We start from the raw sequence: 14,444 nt of genomic DNA, 5'->3' as shown, positions 1-14,444 counted from the left end.
TAATTCAGTTCTCGCACTCTTGGACTATCCAGAACACTTGCTCTCACTTCATGTCCATGATCTTGTTCTCCTAGGTGGTTAGCGCCATCCCCCTTTGTGTTCATTTGGCCAAGCCAAAAGGATTTAATTCTTCAGTCTTCCCATGTAAATCCCCTGCCCAGTGGCCAAATCCACATGCAGCCATGGTGCTGGCCCAACAGTATCTGTGGGATGTCAGATGGGGAACTGAGGCACTGGGAGATTAAGTAACATGCTCATAGTCACACAGCGAGTCTGTGGCAGGGCAGGGAATTGAACCCAGATTGCCAGAGTTCCAGGGCCTGAAGCACAAGCCCACCCTTCTCTGTCCTCACCCTCGTAGCCAGCCACCGGGTTGGACAGTGCTTTCCAAACCCACCGTTAGACGTGGCCTCAGCCCCAAAGAGCTTCCGATCTCCTTTCAATGGAAGAAAGGTGATCTACAGCAGGGGGAGCTGTGGTCGATCTGCCGTAACCAATGGCTGGCGTCGAGGAGTGGGTTTTCAGGAGATTATTAGAACTGCCATGCCCATAAGGTCAATGAAAGTCATGGTGTCTGTAACCGGGCCAGCCTTAGGGAAAATGACATCCTGGGCAAACTTGTATTTTGGTGCCCCTGGCCCCCGCTGCCTCCCCATCCCCCCTCCATTGCCCTGGCCCCTTCTGCCTCCCTGGGGTCCCCATCACCCCCAGGCCCCACTGCCTCCCCACCCTTTTCCCCGAGCTCCCTTCCATGGACATGCACCCAGGCCCGCCCCTCTTGACCATGGCGGCCAGAGAGCTGCGGCTGCTGGTTGGGCGCCCAGCTCTGAAGGCAGCGCCCTGCCAGCAGCCGTGCAGAAGTGAGGGTGGCGATACCATAGCTTGCCACCTTTACTTCTGTGCTCCTGCCGGCAGCGGCACTGCCTTCAGAGCTGGGCGGCCGGAGAGTGGCAGCTGCTGGCCGGCATCCCAGAGGGGCCAGGGCTATGAACTGCCAAGCCTAGAGGTGCCGGGGCTCAGCCCTGGCAAGCCCAGCACAAATTAAGCACTGACCCCCCCACCTCCAACCACAGCGCTCTGGGTAGTCTCCCACCCTGGTCAGCCAGTCTGTAATGCTGGCAATCCCCTGGGGACAGTGCTGAGATCTGACCCCATCTCTACTATTCCTGCTCTTTTTTCGAGTGCCTGGTCATTGCCTGTGTCAAACAGAATGGAACGTATAATCACGAAAGACCAATCTTTCTTAGCCACTGGCACCAGACACAAATGAAGGGTAGAACAGTGTATCTTACAGGGCTGGGCTTCATGCACACAGAGGTCCTTAGAGCACAGAATTTCCAACACGTGCCTTTGTACAACCATTACAGCACCGATCAATGCCCCTTACTGGCTGCACCCACCCTGGACTGGCACACCTCGAGGCACCCTTTGAGCCAGTGCTGCAAAAGTAACAGCTGGAAATGCTGTCTCTGAAATGCTGAGAAAGAGCCCAGCACGGAAACCCCACCCTACTGACCCACGGTCTGCGTCTTTATATAGAGAGGATAATAAGAGTGCACTGAGAGAGAAACACCCTGTGGTTTTAAATTGCCACCTTTGGGCAGACGTCTTCAATTAAAAGATGAGCTCAGATTGGCCCAGAGGAGCATTCCTCTTTAGAGAGAGCAGGCAAATAAGACGAGCTATGAGATGCGCTGTTATGATAGTGCACAGTGCAGAGAAAGCTGGTTGGAGGCCTCTATTTATCCCATCCCAGCATTACAAGAACTCAGCAACTAGGATGAAAGGAGGTACTTTCTCAAGCCACTGTGGAACTCCCTGCCTCATGTGGAGGCATGTCACTCTGCTAGACCCAGAAAAGAATCAGAGTCCCATGACCAAGGCGCTGTTACAGCACCGAGGAGAAATAAAGCTCTGAACGAGGAGTGCCAGGAGACTTGGGTACAGGTCTGGGGCTCTAAAGACTACAGAGTGGACAAGTACGAAGTCCTCCTTTGGGCATGCTGAGGGGTGTGCAAGGTGATTTACAGAGCCACCGACCCACTGTAGAGTAACTCCGGACCATTTTATAGTTAGAACTGATCATTCCTCAGAGGCTGTACGTTTTCTGTGTTTTCTTCGTTATTCTTTCTTGGCCAGGGTCACTTGAGGTTGAGGAGTGTTTCTTTCCTATTCCATACAGCCGGAAGAGCAGTGAAGGATCTTTCCCCCTCAGCATCGAAGACCTTCCTTTCTCCCAGTCCTGAGTTCATCAATCAATCCTATTCTACTCCGGCCTAGTCTGTTCCGGTTCTTACGTTACAGAGCCTTTGAGGGCCTTCCAGAAGTGCATTGCACAACATGACTAACATCTGTCCCCTGTAGGTCTTTTGTCTTTCCCTCCCCCAGGAGAAATTATGAGGGAGGAAGGGTTGGTTTCAGTTCTTTTAATAACTGACCATATTCCATGTGTGCTGCGCTATGTGTTTCTATACCCTCTGTTAGCCAAGCCCGTCCTTTCCCCCAAGCCTTGCTCTTTGTTTGTGTTCAGTTGTTTCCTGAACCATCCCAGAATAGAGTCGGGGAAATGGGCTGTCTGGGTGTCTCCTAGGAGAGGAAAAGCACAGAGTGAGGGCAGCAAGCTGCAGGATTCATTTCTGACTGTGCTGTCAGCTCCTATTCTGCAGAGCAGGGGGACGGGATGCTGCCTTGCATTTCTGCATGCTGCCTCGTTATCCCACCCGCCAGGAACTCCGCAGTTCTGATCCCAGCTCCGTCACTAACTCCCTCTATAGCTCTGAGCCAGTGACGGGGCCTGGAATGGCATGGAATATGGTCCCATCGAAGCTGGAGGTGGCATTTCCAGCTCAGGTAGAAGTTGCTAAAAAATACCAAGGTAGCTGCAGCTGCATGGGCCCCGTCCCATCTGAAACCTTGTATACTCGCAGCAGCTAGCTGTCCCGCCGCCCATGCAGCCGTGGCTACAGGGCTATTTTTAGTGTCTACCCCAGTGCCTATTTTTGTGTCTAGCCACACTGGAAATGCCAACTCCAATGTCCGTGTACCCAGGATGTCGTAATATCGAGGGGAAGGATGTGGCCTAGCCGGGATACCGCTCCCAGTCTGGGCATCTCAGAAAGATGTTGACTCCTCTGGCCAATTAGGGAGTAACTTTGAGGAGCTCCATAGGAAGTCCTACCCACTCCTCCTGCGCTGGAAGGGGACAGCTAGTATGTGGGACAACAATGTGAAGAGGGTTATGGGATGGATTATTTGGGTACGTGGAGAGTAGATCTGAAAAACAAAACAGGGAAAGCTGGGGTGAATCTGGGTGTCCTGTGGGCTGTAAAGGGGCATAGGGCCTTTTACCTCTAGGTCACCAGTTCGGATTCAACCCATGGTGAAAATCGTCGCCAGCAGTGTTGGCTGTTTCTTGGCCTGTATGAAATGAGTTTGGCTGATCTCAGTCCATTCTAAGCACACGCATTAAGCAAAACCTACTACCTCCACTGGCACTCATTAGCCCCTTTCTTAGCAACCTCATCCACAGGCCAAGACTTGACTGGAGCACAGAGACTGAACTTCCCCCTCAGCCCTTGAGTTGGTCCATCGAGGCAGGGCGGGGATGCATTAGGAGAGCAGGGGGCGGGGGGAGACTTGGCTTTGCCACTGGCTGCGCTGTACCTGCTCTGCAGATAAGCACGAGACTTCATGCCCCAAGTGTGTGAATGTGGCACTTTTCCCCTGCCCTGGCTAGACCTGGAGAAATAACCGAGAGAAAGCTCCATACGAAATAAGAAAAGAGAGAGGAAAGGAGTGAGAACAAGGGGGTCAGGGAAAGAGGAAGAGGGCTGGATAAGGCAGAGGAGAGGAAACAGATGGGGGAAATCAGAGATATTGAGATGAACGTCACATGCCAATGGGGAAGGTGAGAATCCCCCTGGTCCCACCACAGGGCAGGGCATAGCAAGGGCAGATTACGCAGGGCTATCTGCTCCCACACAGTTGCTGCTTACTTCATCTGTTGTCATCCTAAGTGAAACTGATTAGCAGAGAGAGTGACTTCCTTGTTCAAAGGTGACCTATGTGGCAATAAGGAGGCCGATGGAGGCAAAGGGAAGGGAAGGCTGTGCCCTGTAAAATTCCCATATGTGCAGGAAGTGGTGTCGGGACTCCGTAAACAGCGAAGGTAGCACAGTGTCAGGGGATGCTGCATTGCAGGAAGGGGTGATGGTGATGCATGACGGGGCTCTCTCCCCCATCAGTCAGAACTAGGGGTGCTGTGCTGCAGGGATTGGGGTGGCTGACTCAGTAGGGGGCACTCTCTTCTTCAAGTCAGCGATGACCCCAGCTCCCCGGTGTCAGATGATGCCTTTCAGGGGCGAGGTGGCCATTGCAGATCCCCTGGCACTTTCTGCAAGCGGCTGGAGGTGCTAAGCTGGGTGTCCTGTGCACAAGCCAACTCAGGTAACAACATTCCGCCGACTTCGGTGCAGTTCCTACTGCATGTGGGATCCTCCTTCCCTTCGTGCCCTAAACCATTGCGTCGTGTTCCTGTGCGCTGCTCAGGAATTGCTGGGCTCCACTCCAGAGCTGGCTGCATTTCAGCAGTGGGCGAAGCGATCCCTGTGTACTAGGGAGGAACAACAGTCACTCCATAATTAAGACTGCAACTGAGTTTCCATGATATAAAGACGGTTTTGCCTTTCCACCTCTACAATCTACAGAAAAGATCTAGTGACCTCAAACCTGACAGGTCAGATCTGGGCTCGTAGTAGAGCTGTTGTGCACAATTTGAAGCGACCGAGACCAGGCTTCCTGAATTATGAGTCTCTGAACAAGGAGACATTAAATGCAATTCCCAGATTCTCCCAATTCATTTTGCCAGTGTGTAGCACAAACTCAGACGGCAGGAGAGAGAGCCAATCGCTACTGTTGGTCTCCCCTAGGTGGGACCTAGTGCCCACAGCCAACATTCAGTGGGTCAAAGTCCAGTTTCAGGAGTTACTAGAATTAGACTGAGTGACCCCCGTGGCGGCCTGCCAGCTCTGATGAGCTCACACAGGGCCTGTCACAGGGCTGCTGGAGACCTGCGCTTTCCCTTTGTGAAAGAAGCTTCTAACCTGTTTCCTTGCAGAGGCACGGCTGGATCCTCTGCCAGTGCCGATCAATAGTGTCAGTGGAAAACCGATTTTCCATTCGAGGCCTCACAAGGGGGCTCTCTGTTCCAGCAAATGTCAGAATGCCAAGGGAAGGGGGGTACCCCAGGATACCTTCCCTCCCAGAGCTCCCTGATTTCACCCTATCCTCACCTCCCAGAGGAATCTTCTGAGGTCTGTAGAGAGGGGGCCATCTAGAGATCTAGAAATGGAGGCTGCAGAGGACAGGAGGTTGGGCTGAGGTCTCCCACATACACACGCCCCGCTCTCTTATCCACTACCTGAGCCTCTGGATTCCTGCTGTCCCCACTCAGACACATCAGCCAGTCCTTCTGGGCCACCTGCCTGACATGAGTGGGACGTCAGAGCAAGGTCTCGCTGCCAGGAGCGTAGGAAAGCAGTGTGGGGGCACCGGAGGAAGAAGTTATTTCACGGGCAGTTGGTGAAAGGGATCAGACACTCAATCCAGGGAGAGGGAAGCGGACTGGATCACAGGGAAGGGGGCGTTGGCCTTATCAGAGGGAATGGTTTCTACAGCTCACCCCGGCCCTGTAAACCCTGCTGACACCCTGGCATGCCTCCAGGAGAGCTAAGCAGGGGTCTGACCCTTTCTCTGTGGGCGCAGGTTACCCAGCCAGGACATAGCCCCTTGCACTCTGCACAGGGAAACCACCTCTGCATCTCCATGGGGGGCAGGACAGAGTGTCCTAGGGGGCTGCTCTGTCCAGCCCATCCTGAGACCCCTGGTCCCCAGCTCTGTGCAGCCCCTGCGGACCCTGGTGTCTCTCCAGACCCGCTGGCAGATTTCTTCGCCTCGGCTGTGCTGCCAGCATCAGATTTGGCAGCCGATGCGGGTGATGTTGTCGGTTTCCTGACAGCGTTCTGGTGTTACCCGGGTAACCCGACTGCTAGCGAAGGAGGCCTGACCTCTGGGAGCTGTTTACCAGCCAGAGAGAGACACCAGTGCCAATGGAGCTGGGAGGAGCTGCTCTGGCTCCAAGGCTGGCATCTTCCTTCCTGGCACCTGCAGCGGGGGGGCCCAGTGCCCGCACCACCATCAGCCTCCTCCGTCCCATCCCCCTAGCACAGGGGTGCCCAATGCCTGCACTCCTGCCAGCATCCTCCATCCCATCCCCCCAGCACAGGGTGCCCAGTGCCCACCACCCCATCAGCCTCCTCCGTCCCATCCCTGGGCATAGGGATGCCCAGTGCCTGCACACCTGTCAGCCTTCTCCATCCCATCCCCCTGGGACAGAGGTGCCTGCCCCCTCCCCCCCCGTCAGCCTTGTCTTTTCCATCCCCCTGGCACAGGGGCTCCCAGTGCCTGCACACCTGTCAGCCTCCTCTGTCACATCCCCCGACACAGGGGTGCCCATATCCCTGTCAGACTCCTCTGCCCCCTACCCATGGTCCTGGGCTTCAGTCCCCTCTGCCCCACACCCTGTGTCTCATTCACACTGGCCAGCATGAGTGCCAGTCTTTTGACCCCCCTCAGCCCAGGTGTGAATGGGGACCCAAGGTTCAGGGCAGGAAGCAATCAGCTCTCCGTGACTTCTACCCCTGTTCCTGGTATGACCCCACCTCAGCCCAGTTCCCTGTGCAGCGTCTCATCCATTCTCGCTCCATTTCCCAGTGTCTCCATAAGCCAAAATCCCACTGGCTCCTGCCCCTCGCCCAGTGTCCCTCCCACACTCCCAGTCTGTTTTGCATGGCAGGGGGTGAGAAGGTGAATGTGCGTATGGTGGAGACTGGCCACGGGGTTCCATAACCCCTGCCTGGCGCTCGGCCCAGCCGATCACAGCACTTCTCCATGGTATGGCCAGGAGCCTTGTGGCATGTGTGAAAACCATGGCAGAAAGGCCTGCACCCTACTCCCAGAGAACTGAGGATTCACTTCTTACTACCCAGTTGGATGCACCCTGCCCTGGATCAGGCTCTGAATCTATTTCCCAACCTCTGCTCTCAGCCCTGCCTCCTCGTGTCTTCTGTCCATGCCAGTCGATCCCTTTGGAAGGCACCTGGTGGCCCCAGATCAGCAGCTGACAGGCTCTGAGTGGCTGGAGACCTGCCCTGGCAGTGGGGCCCCCAGGATGTTGTTTGGAAAGAGACTGAACGGTGGGCAGGGGTCTGGTGATCTTGTCCCCATTCGAGAGTGGGCCTGGGAGTGGAGTAGGGCGGCTTTCCTCTTGTTTCCCTATTGATGAGGCTGGTAAAGCACTAGCCCGCCTTCCCGTCCATCTGAGATGCCTGTGACATTTCTGGGGGTGAATCGAGGTGTCCGGGGTGAATCATCAGCCACCCGCTTACGGTGTGAGGGAGCCCGGTCTGTGCCAGGCGAATGGGCCGGCTGCTGGCAACACAAGGGCTATCGCAAGCCCCCCTCTTCCCCAGTAGAGCCTAGCAATTTACACACCCTGCTTGGTTACACTCGAGTACCCAGTCCCGGGGCTTCTGGACACCCACACTGCCCAACGAGCTGCTGCCTCTGGGGAAGCCGTGCCCCCCCCAATCACTGGGGTCACCTCCGTTCAACACACTCTTTAGCATAAGGCACTTAGACGTGTCTATAGTAAAACCAAAGTGAAGTTTATTTGCCCGAGCTTGAGATAAATATTTAAATAAAAGCAAATATAAGGATATGGGGTGCTGGAACAGGAGGGCCAGGGGGCTATGCCTGCCCACTTTTTACCGGGCATAAAGGCAAGCGACAGGGGGAGAGGGCGGAGAAGAGCGAGTGGGGGGTGGGGATCTTGGGGGAAAAAGGAGGCGTGAGGGCGGGGCCTTGGTGGGAAGAAGCAGCAGTGTTTGGGGCCTCAGGGGAAAGGGCAGCAGGGGAGGGGCCTCGGGGAAGGGGCAGTAGGGGGCGGGGCCGCAGGGGAAGGGCCGTGTGGGAGGGGCCTCAGGGGAAGGGGCGGCAGGGGAGGAGCCTCAGGGAAGGGGCAGCAGGGGGCGGGGCCTCAGGGGAAGGGCCGTGTGGGAGGGGTCTTGGGGGGAAGGGGCAGCATGGGGGGGGCCATGGTTCAAGCAGTGGTGGCCCTCCTGACTTTTAGGGAGCTTCCTTTGCCCCGATAAGGATTTGGCAACATATGATGACAGATAAAAGAAAAATATAAAACAGTCTAGACCCCGTACTTATTAAGCGGTTCCTTTGCCATCTGAGAAGGTGTTTCTCACCCAATGGTCAGTCCTTGCTGCGTTTGTCCAGCCCTGAGCTCTGGGATCCGCCTTTCCTGCGGGTAGAGCCACTTCTGTAATGGAGAACATCTCGTGCCCTTTCTCCTCTTACACAGATCCAGACTTTTGTCTCGTTTCATAGTCAAGGCAATTTGGTAACTTCGGTTCACCCCTGAAGGTCCCCTATTCAGAGTCCAGGGCTCCTTTCGTCTTGTGGATGCTCCAGCCTGCACCTGATCCAGATCACAAACCCAGGACTAGTCGATTATTCTCAGTGTTGAGTTACTCAGCTCTGAGACTCATCCTGCCTGGGATGGCATGTTTTACCTCCAGCAGTTTGGGAGCATAATAGACTACATGTTACATGACTCTAAAATGGTTTCCTGTACAAACACCTCACAATACCCATGAGAACCAGCTAGTGCTTAGCTTTGGCAGAGACCCCACAGGAGCCCTTTGGGTGCAATATCAAGACAATGACCAGACATGGGTATAATACACCTGCCTGGGCAGGGCTGTGTCACATACCCATGGGCTCGGTTCATTCTGACTCCATGGCTGAGACACGTCTGGCCAGTACGCAGCTCCCCCAGCAGTGACGCTGGTTGATCTGCAAACTCCATTCTTGTGGCTTTCACCATTCGAGAATCCCACCATGCAAGGAGAGCCCGGTCATACACAGTGGCTTAGCTGTCCTCTCTCGCCGAATGAAAGCCAGCCCGTGCAGCAGGGCACTGCTTGATTCCTTCTCCAGCCCTACTGGGGTATGAACTTGACTAGGCTTTGTTCTGGGCCGCCGACCAGGGGTGAATTTCCCCCTCAGTCTTTACTCAGGCAAAACTCCCACAGCCCTCAGAGAGAGCTTTGCCTAAATAAAGTTACCAGGCCTTTGCCCAGCACTCTTTAAAATAACTTTCTAGTCTTTGAATTGCAGCCCCGTTGGAAACCTGAAACTATTTTCCTCTTAGTTTGTTATTGTAGGGTTGCTTCTGAGCGCTGGGGCTCTGCCCTCTGCTCTCTTGTTTGTTTACATACATATTTACAAAACCTGGGCTTGCCAGAATTTGATTTTTTAATATGTCCTTTTGAGGGATAATATTCATTTTTAAGCATTTTTAAAAATGCTTATCAATTTAATTGTTCACAACAGCACAAAATTAAGGGTTTTTAAGCATTGTTTTAGTTGTATCAATATAAATTTTCACAGTGGGGGAAATTATCGGGATGGGTCAGACAATAATTAGTTATGACAGTAGAGGCTGAGATTCAAAAAATTAAAGCTGTATAATCGTTCACACACAAACTGGCTGCGTTACGTCAAAGCATACAAAGCAAATACCCTAAAAGCAAACTCTAATAAGTTCTCACACCGCATTTTTCATACTTTGCCTAGCTGTCAATTTCAGTTATTATCAGTGGAAAGATTTGTTATTGGTTTGTCTGTGTGCAGTGAAATCAACATTGACTAGTAAAACCAGAATCCTTCCAAGGCTCACAATACATAAACAATGCTGCAGAGCTCCACTGCGAATCTGCTTGCAGAGCTGACCCACAAGGAAAACCTATGTGTTGCAGAAAGTGGTCATGCAACAACCTGCTTCCTTCTGAGATGGCATAGACCCGAAAGCCCCAGTGACATGCTCGAGGGTGCCGTGCCACTGAGTGCACGTCAGATAAGCTTGCAGTCCTGGCTGCTTGGGGTTATAACTGATCACATGGCACTTTTCACAAGAGTAGAAATGATATCTCTGACTGGATGCATTCTGCCTCCCCAAATTCCTCCTAAGCATTTGATTGGAAACATGATTCTTCCTCACGTCCTGTCTGAAGCTGCTGCATGTAGTTAAGCAGCTGCTGTGTTCCACCCCAGAGGTGGCTGCATTTCAGTGAGGCCCGGAGTTATTTTCATGCACACAATCCAGCTAAAAGGTACTGCCGGAATATGTCATTATTAATCACTACACTGCACAACAGCAGCTGCGGCTCTGGGCATGGAAGAGTGAAAACGAGGATGGGCTTCTGGGAAAGGGTCACGTGTCCATCTCTTTCTCCTCTAGTCGACATTCGGGAGATAAAAGAGATCCGCCCAGGGAAGAATTCCCGGGATTTTGAACGATATCCAGAAGATGCTCGGAAACTGGACTCCGCCATGTGTTTCATCATGCTGTATGGCCCGGATTTCAGGCTCCGGACACTCAGTGTTGCTGGTCAGTGCTGGGTGATGGAGGGTGACAACGGGCAGGGAGGGTCTAATCTTGATTCTTTCCCTTCCCCATTTCTTCCTAGGGCTGTTAAGGTTTCATGGATGAGGCGGCCTCACCAGCTTTCCCACCCACCCAAGCTCTGTCCTGGCCCAGGGGAGAGGGTGGGAGTCAGCTGTGGTGGAAACCAGGACGTGGACACACGGGCTGGGGGAAGAGGGCCATGAAGCCTCTTAGCAGGGAGAAGACAGGTCAGGTTGTCACCATCTCCCTCCAGCAGTCCTTTCTCCCAGCATCCCTCCTCCCTGACACAGCGCCCCACCCAGACCCCACTCGCAGCGAGGGCCATCCCTGATGGAATGCCACTCTCAGGGTGAATTTGGCCCATTGGCACAGGCGCCAACTCCAGGGGTGCTCTGGGGCTCCACCACCGATGGGGAAAAATAGCGGGGGCTCAGCGCCCACCAGCCCTGTTTGGGAGACTCTAGGGGGAGAGCGGAGAGCAGTGAGCCGGCGGGGGGCCTGGGGGAGGGGGCAGAGTGGGGGCGGGAAGAGGTGGAATGAGGGCGGGGCCTCAGGGAGGGGCGGACTGGGGGGCAGGGCCTCAGGGCAGCACGTGTGTGGAGCACCCACCGTGAAAAATAGAAGTCGGTACCTGTTCCCAGTTGGCCAACGGTGAAGCCAGCTGGATGGAAATGGTGCTGTTGTCCGTACGAAGAAGAGCACCATCTCGGTGCATTGTCTAAACTCAGCTAGAGATGAGGAGCAGCCAGATCCCTCAATCCCCGCACCCCCGAGTTGCGGGGAGAGGTCAGCCCGGGAGCAGACCATTGCAGCCTGGCCCCATCTCTAGTGTAAGTGCAGAGAGGGAACTTCCCTTAGCCCCGCTCCTCCCACTGCTGGACTCTGCTCTTCTCCCTCCTCAGCCTTCTGTGAGGAAGACGTCAACCTGTGGATGACGGGCCTGAACTGGCTGGTGACGGACACTCAGAAAGCCCAGACGCCGCTACAGATTGAAAGGTATGGGCAGGGAGCTGGGCTGCTGGGGGGGCTGGGGATCCCTCTGTCCCGTCACTCCAGAGCCTGGCTGGGTGGGCCGGGAGATCCGAGCCACCCCTGGGCACTGCAGAGTGAGGTGGGACTCAGGGAAGTGAAGAGCACACAGGGTCGCTAGTTTGGTTTTCCTTCATCCCCATTTTGGGGTGCCCAGTAATCCTGGAGAGCACTGAACGAATGCGGGCCCCAGAGCTGGCTGGGGTGCTGATGAGGGGATGAAACGCCTTCCTGAGGTGTAATCCCCTCCGGAAGAGGCCGGACCCCATCACCCCAGCATGTGCGTTAACTGCACCGTGCTCCTAGCTGCCTCACTGCTGGGACCCCTCGGCTCCAGGCTGATCCGTTTCTTCTCAATCCTCTTGCTAGGTGGCTGCGGAAACAGTTTGACTTGATGGACAGGACGAGAGAAGGCAGGTGAGTGAGGCAGACAGGCAGGGACGACAGGAAGGTTGATGACCCTCGGCGTTTTCATACTAGCAGGTGTCACTGCAAAGACTATCTGCCTCTCGCCCGGGTTTGCCACACTTTCTGTGGCAGCCACCGGAGGGTGGTCTGCGCAGGATGGAGGGAGCTGGCATGATAGGGCCTGAGGCTGGCAAACCCCCTTCATGAGCTGAGAAATGCTTGAGCTCTTTAGAGGATGGGGAGAGGAGACAAACATTTCATGGTGGCTGGAAAAATTAGGCCTTGCCCAGTCGTCCAGCTCTCTGCCACTCTCTGCCCACCACACAGCCCTGCCATGCCTGCTCCTTTCCCATCACCCAGTCCCCACAGGCTGGGAGATAAAGCCTCAGGAGATAAAGCAGCAGAAGCCCTGATCCTGCAGTCCTCGCGCTCTCCGAACTTCCACTGGCTCGACTGGGAGCTTGGAGCATGCTAAGGCAGCGGGATGAGGGCTGGTTGTCTGACAGGCTCAGGTTGTAAGATATTGTGGCCTTAAGCAGGGGGGAAATTTGATCCCATTGTCAGAGCCGCGGCCAAGGCCAGGATCCCACTGGAACAGGCTCTCAAGGAATCTGGAGCCAAACAGGACTAAAAGGAAAAGATGGAAATGAGACAGTGTCTCTCTGAGAAGCTGTGGGGAGTTGGGAGATGGGACAGGGGGGAAAGGGGGGGCAAGGAGGAGGAAAGAAAACTGGATTTAAAATGTTTTGTTTAATCAGCATTTTGGTCCCTTTCTGTCCAGCTAGCTAACAAGGCGCGGCTGCTGGGGCGGGGCCCAGCAGACCTCTTTGCCCTGCCGCATGCCAGCTCTGTGTAAACAGGACATCGGACAGGAAGTGAGGGGGTTCCATCCAGGAAGAGGAGGGGGCCAGGGCAGGAAATGATGGGACATGGGACAGGAAGTGGGGCTAGTGTGGAAGGAGCAATCGGCTTTACAAAAACATGGGTGTGTCCCCTGGGGACCTGAGTGCTATATTCAAGTCTGAAATAGAAGCACAGCAAGGGAGAAAGGCCTTCTGGACTATTCCCAAGAGACGGCACTGCGGGAGTCTTCAGGGATGCCTCCGTGCACCAGGCACTTGGCAGAATCCCACTGAGATGATTTGATGAGGCATATTTTGTTATCCCACTGGGATTGTCCTACAAAGCACTCGGGTACACCAGCAATGGGCTTACACAGCAGCCCAGCTCGACAGGGTGGAATTTGTACACCATTGGGGGATGCACAGCGTATTCAAAGTGCCAGATGACAGCGGTATTAATGCCACGGCAGGGATCCTGGGAGGCCTACTGGGAAGGTGCACGGCTGAGTCTCTGAGACACAGCAGGAGTCCCCCTGTGCTATCCCCACCCCATGCCGCTCTACCTTGAGTTCCCGAGCACAGCGCAGAGGCTGGCCGCGGAGCTGAAGGCGGTTGAAGTTGATCACGTTAAATTCAGTGAGGCCAGCTGAAGCAAAGCAAAGCAATGCTTGGGGTCTGATCCTGAACAGTGCTGAGCACCCGTATCCCAGTCAGTGATTGGTCTTTGAACTCTCAGAGCACCCACAACTCTGATCAGAGTCCCCGTGCGGGGACGGCACTTGGCACTTCTCAGGATCAGGACCCACATCTCTGCAACTCGGCTGAGCTTTTCCTGCCTGCCTTTCCTTTGCTGGTGTCACACACCAATACCCAGCCCTTCCAGGGACCTCTCCAAGTCACGGCTTGTGGCCCATCCAGCACGGAATCAAGTGATGTGGTTCTTGGTGTCTCAGGCCCAGTCTACTTGGAAAAGTTTGGCTGGCCTAGCTCTGTTGGTGAGAAGTGTGAAAAAAATCACTCCCCTACTTGACACAGCTGCACCAGCAACAGCCCCAGGGTAGATGCAGTTATACCCACAAAAAAAGAGTCCCTTTGCTGGGACAGGTTATTTTGTTCACGGATCTGAGATAATCTCTACTAGGAAAGGAACTCTTTTGCTGGTCTAAGCTGCGTCTGTGCTTGGAGGGTTTGCTGGTGTAGCTATACCAGCGAACCCTTTCTGGTGTAGATCAGAACTCGTGCTACTAAACTACACCCAGGGCCCTCCCTCAAATCCCAAAGAACACAATGAGCAGCTGTAGACTAGGCTAGCAAGTGCAGAAGGGGGTGGGGAGGGGTGGGGGAGAGGAGGGAGCAGGAGTGGAATAGAACATGCTGCCACCTGCTGTCTGACTTGGGTAACTGTAGATTCAAGCCACACAGGGCTGTGCATTTGGGTTCTGTTGAAACCCAAATAGCTTGAAGAAAAGGAGAACTTGTGGCACCTTAGAGACTATCATAGAATCATAGAATATCAGGGTTGGAAGGGACCTCAGGAGGTCATCTAGTCCAACCCCCTGCTCAAAGCCGGACCAATCCCCAATTTTTGCCCCAATCCCTAAATGGCCCCCTCAAGGATTGAACTCAGA

At 54.5% G+C, this 14,444-nt stretch overlaps 1 protein-coding gene across 2 annotated transcripts in view; it reads left to right on the top strand.

The window, feature by feature from the left end:
- Positions 1–14,444, top strand: part of LOC140906297 (1-phosphatidylinositol 4,5-bisphosphate phosphodiesterase gamma-1-like) — a 138,264-nt gene that overhangs the window by 84,876 nt on the left and 38,944 nt on the right. For both annotated transcript variants that reach the window (XM_073329953.1, XM_073329954.1), the window contains 3 exons: positions 10,370–10,519; positions 11,440–11,533; positions 11,936–11,983. In XM_073329953.1, coding sequence (XP_073186054.1) covers positions 10,370–10,519; positions 11,440–11,533; positions 11,936–11,983 — 292 coding nt within the window. The remainder of the gene's footprint in view (positions 1–10,369; positions 10,520–11,439; positions 11,534–11,935; positions 11,984–14,444) is intronic.

Source organism: Lepidochelys kempii, chromosome 2, assembly GCF_965140265.1.
Source record: "Lepidochelys kempii isolate rLepKem1 chromosome 2, rLepKem1.hap2, whole genome shotgun sequence".
Lineage (NCBI taxonomy): Eukaryota > Metazoa > Chordata > Testudines > Cheloniidae > Lepidochelys > Lepidochelys kempii.
This window is presented reverse-complemented; position numbering and strand designations above follow the sequence as displayed.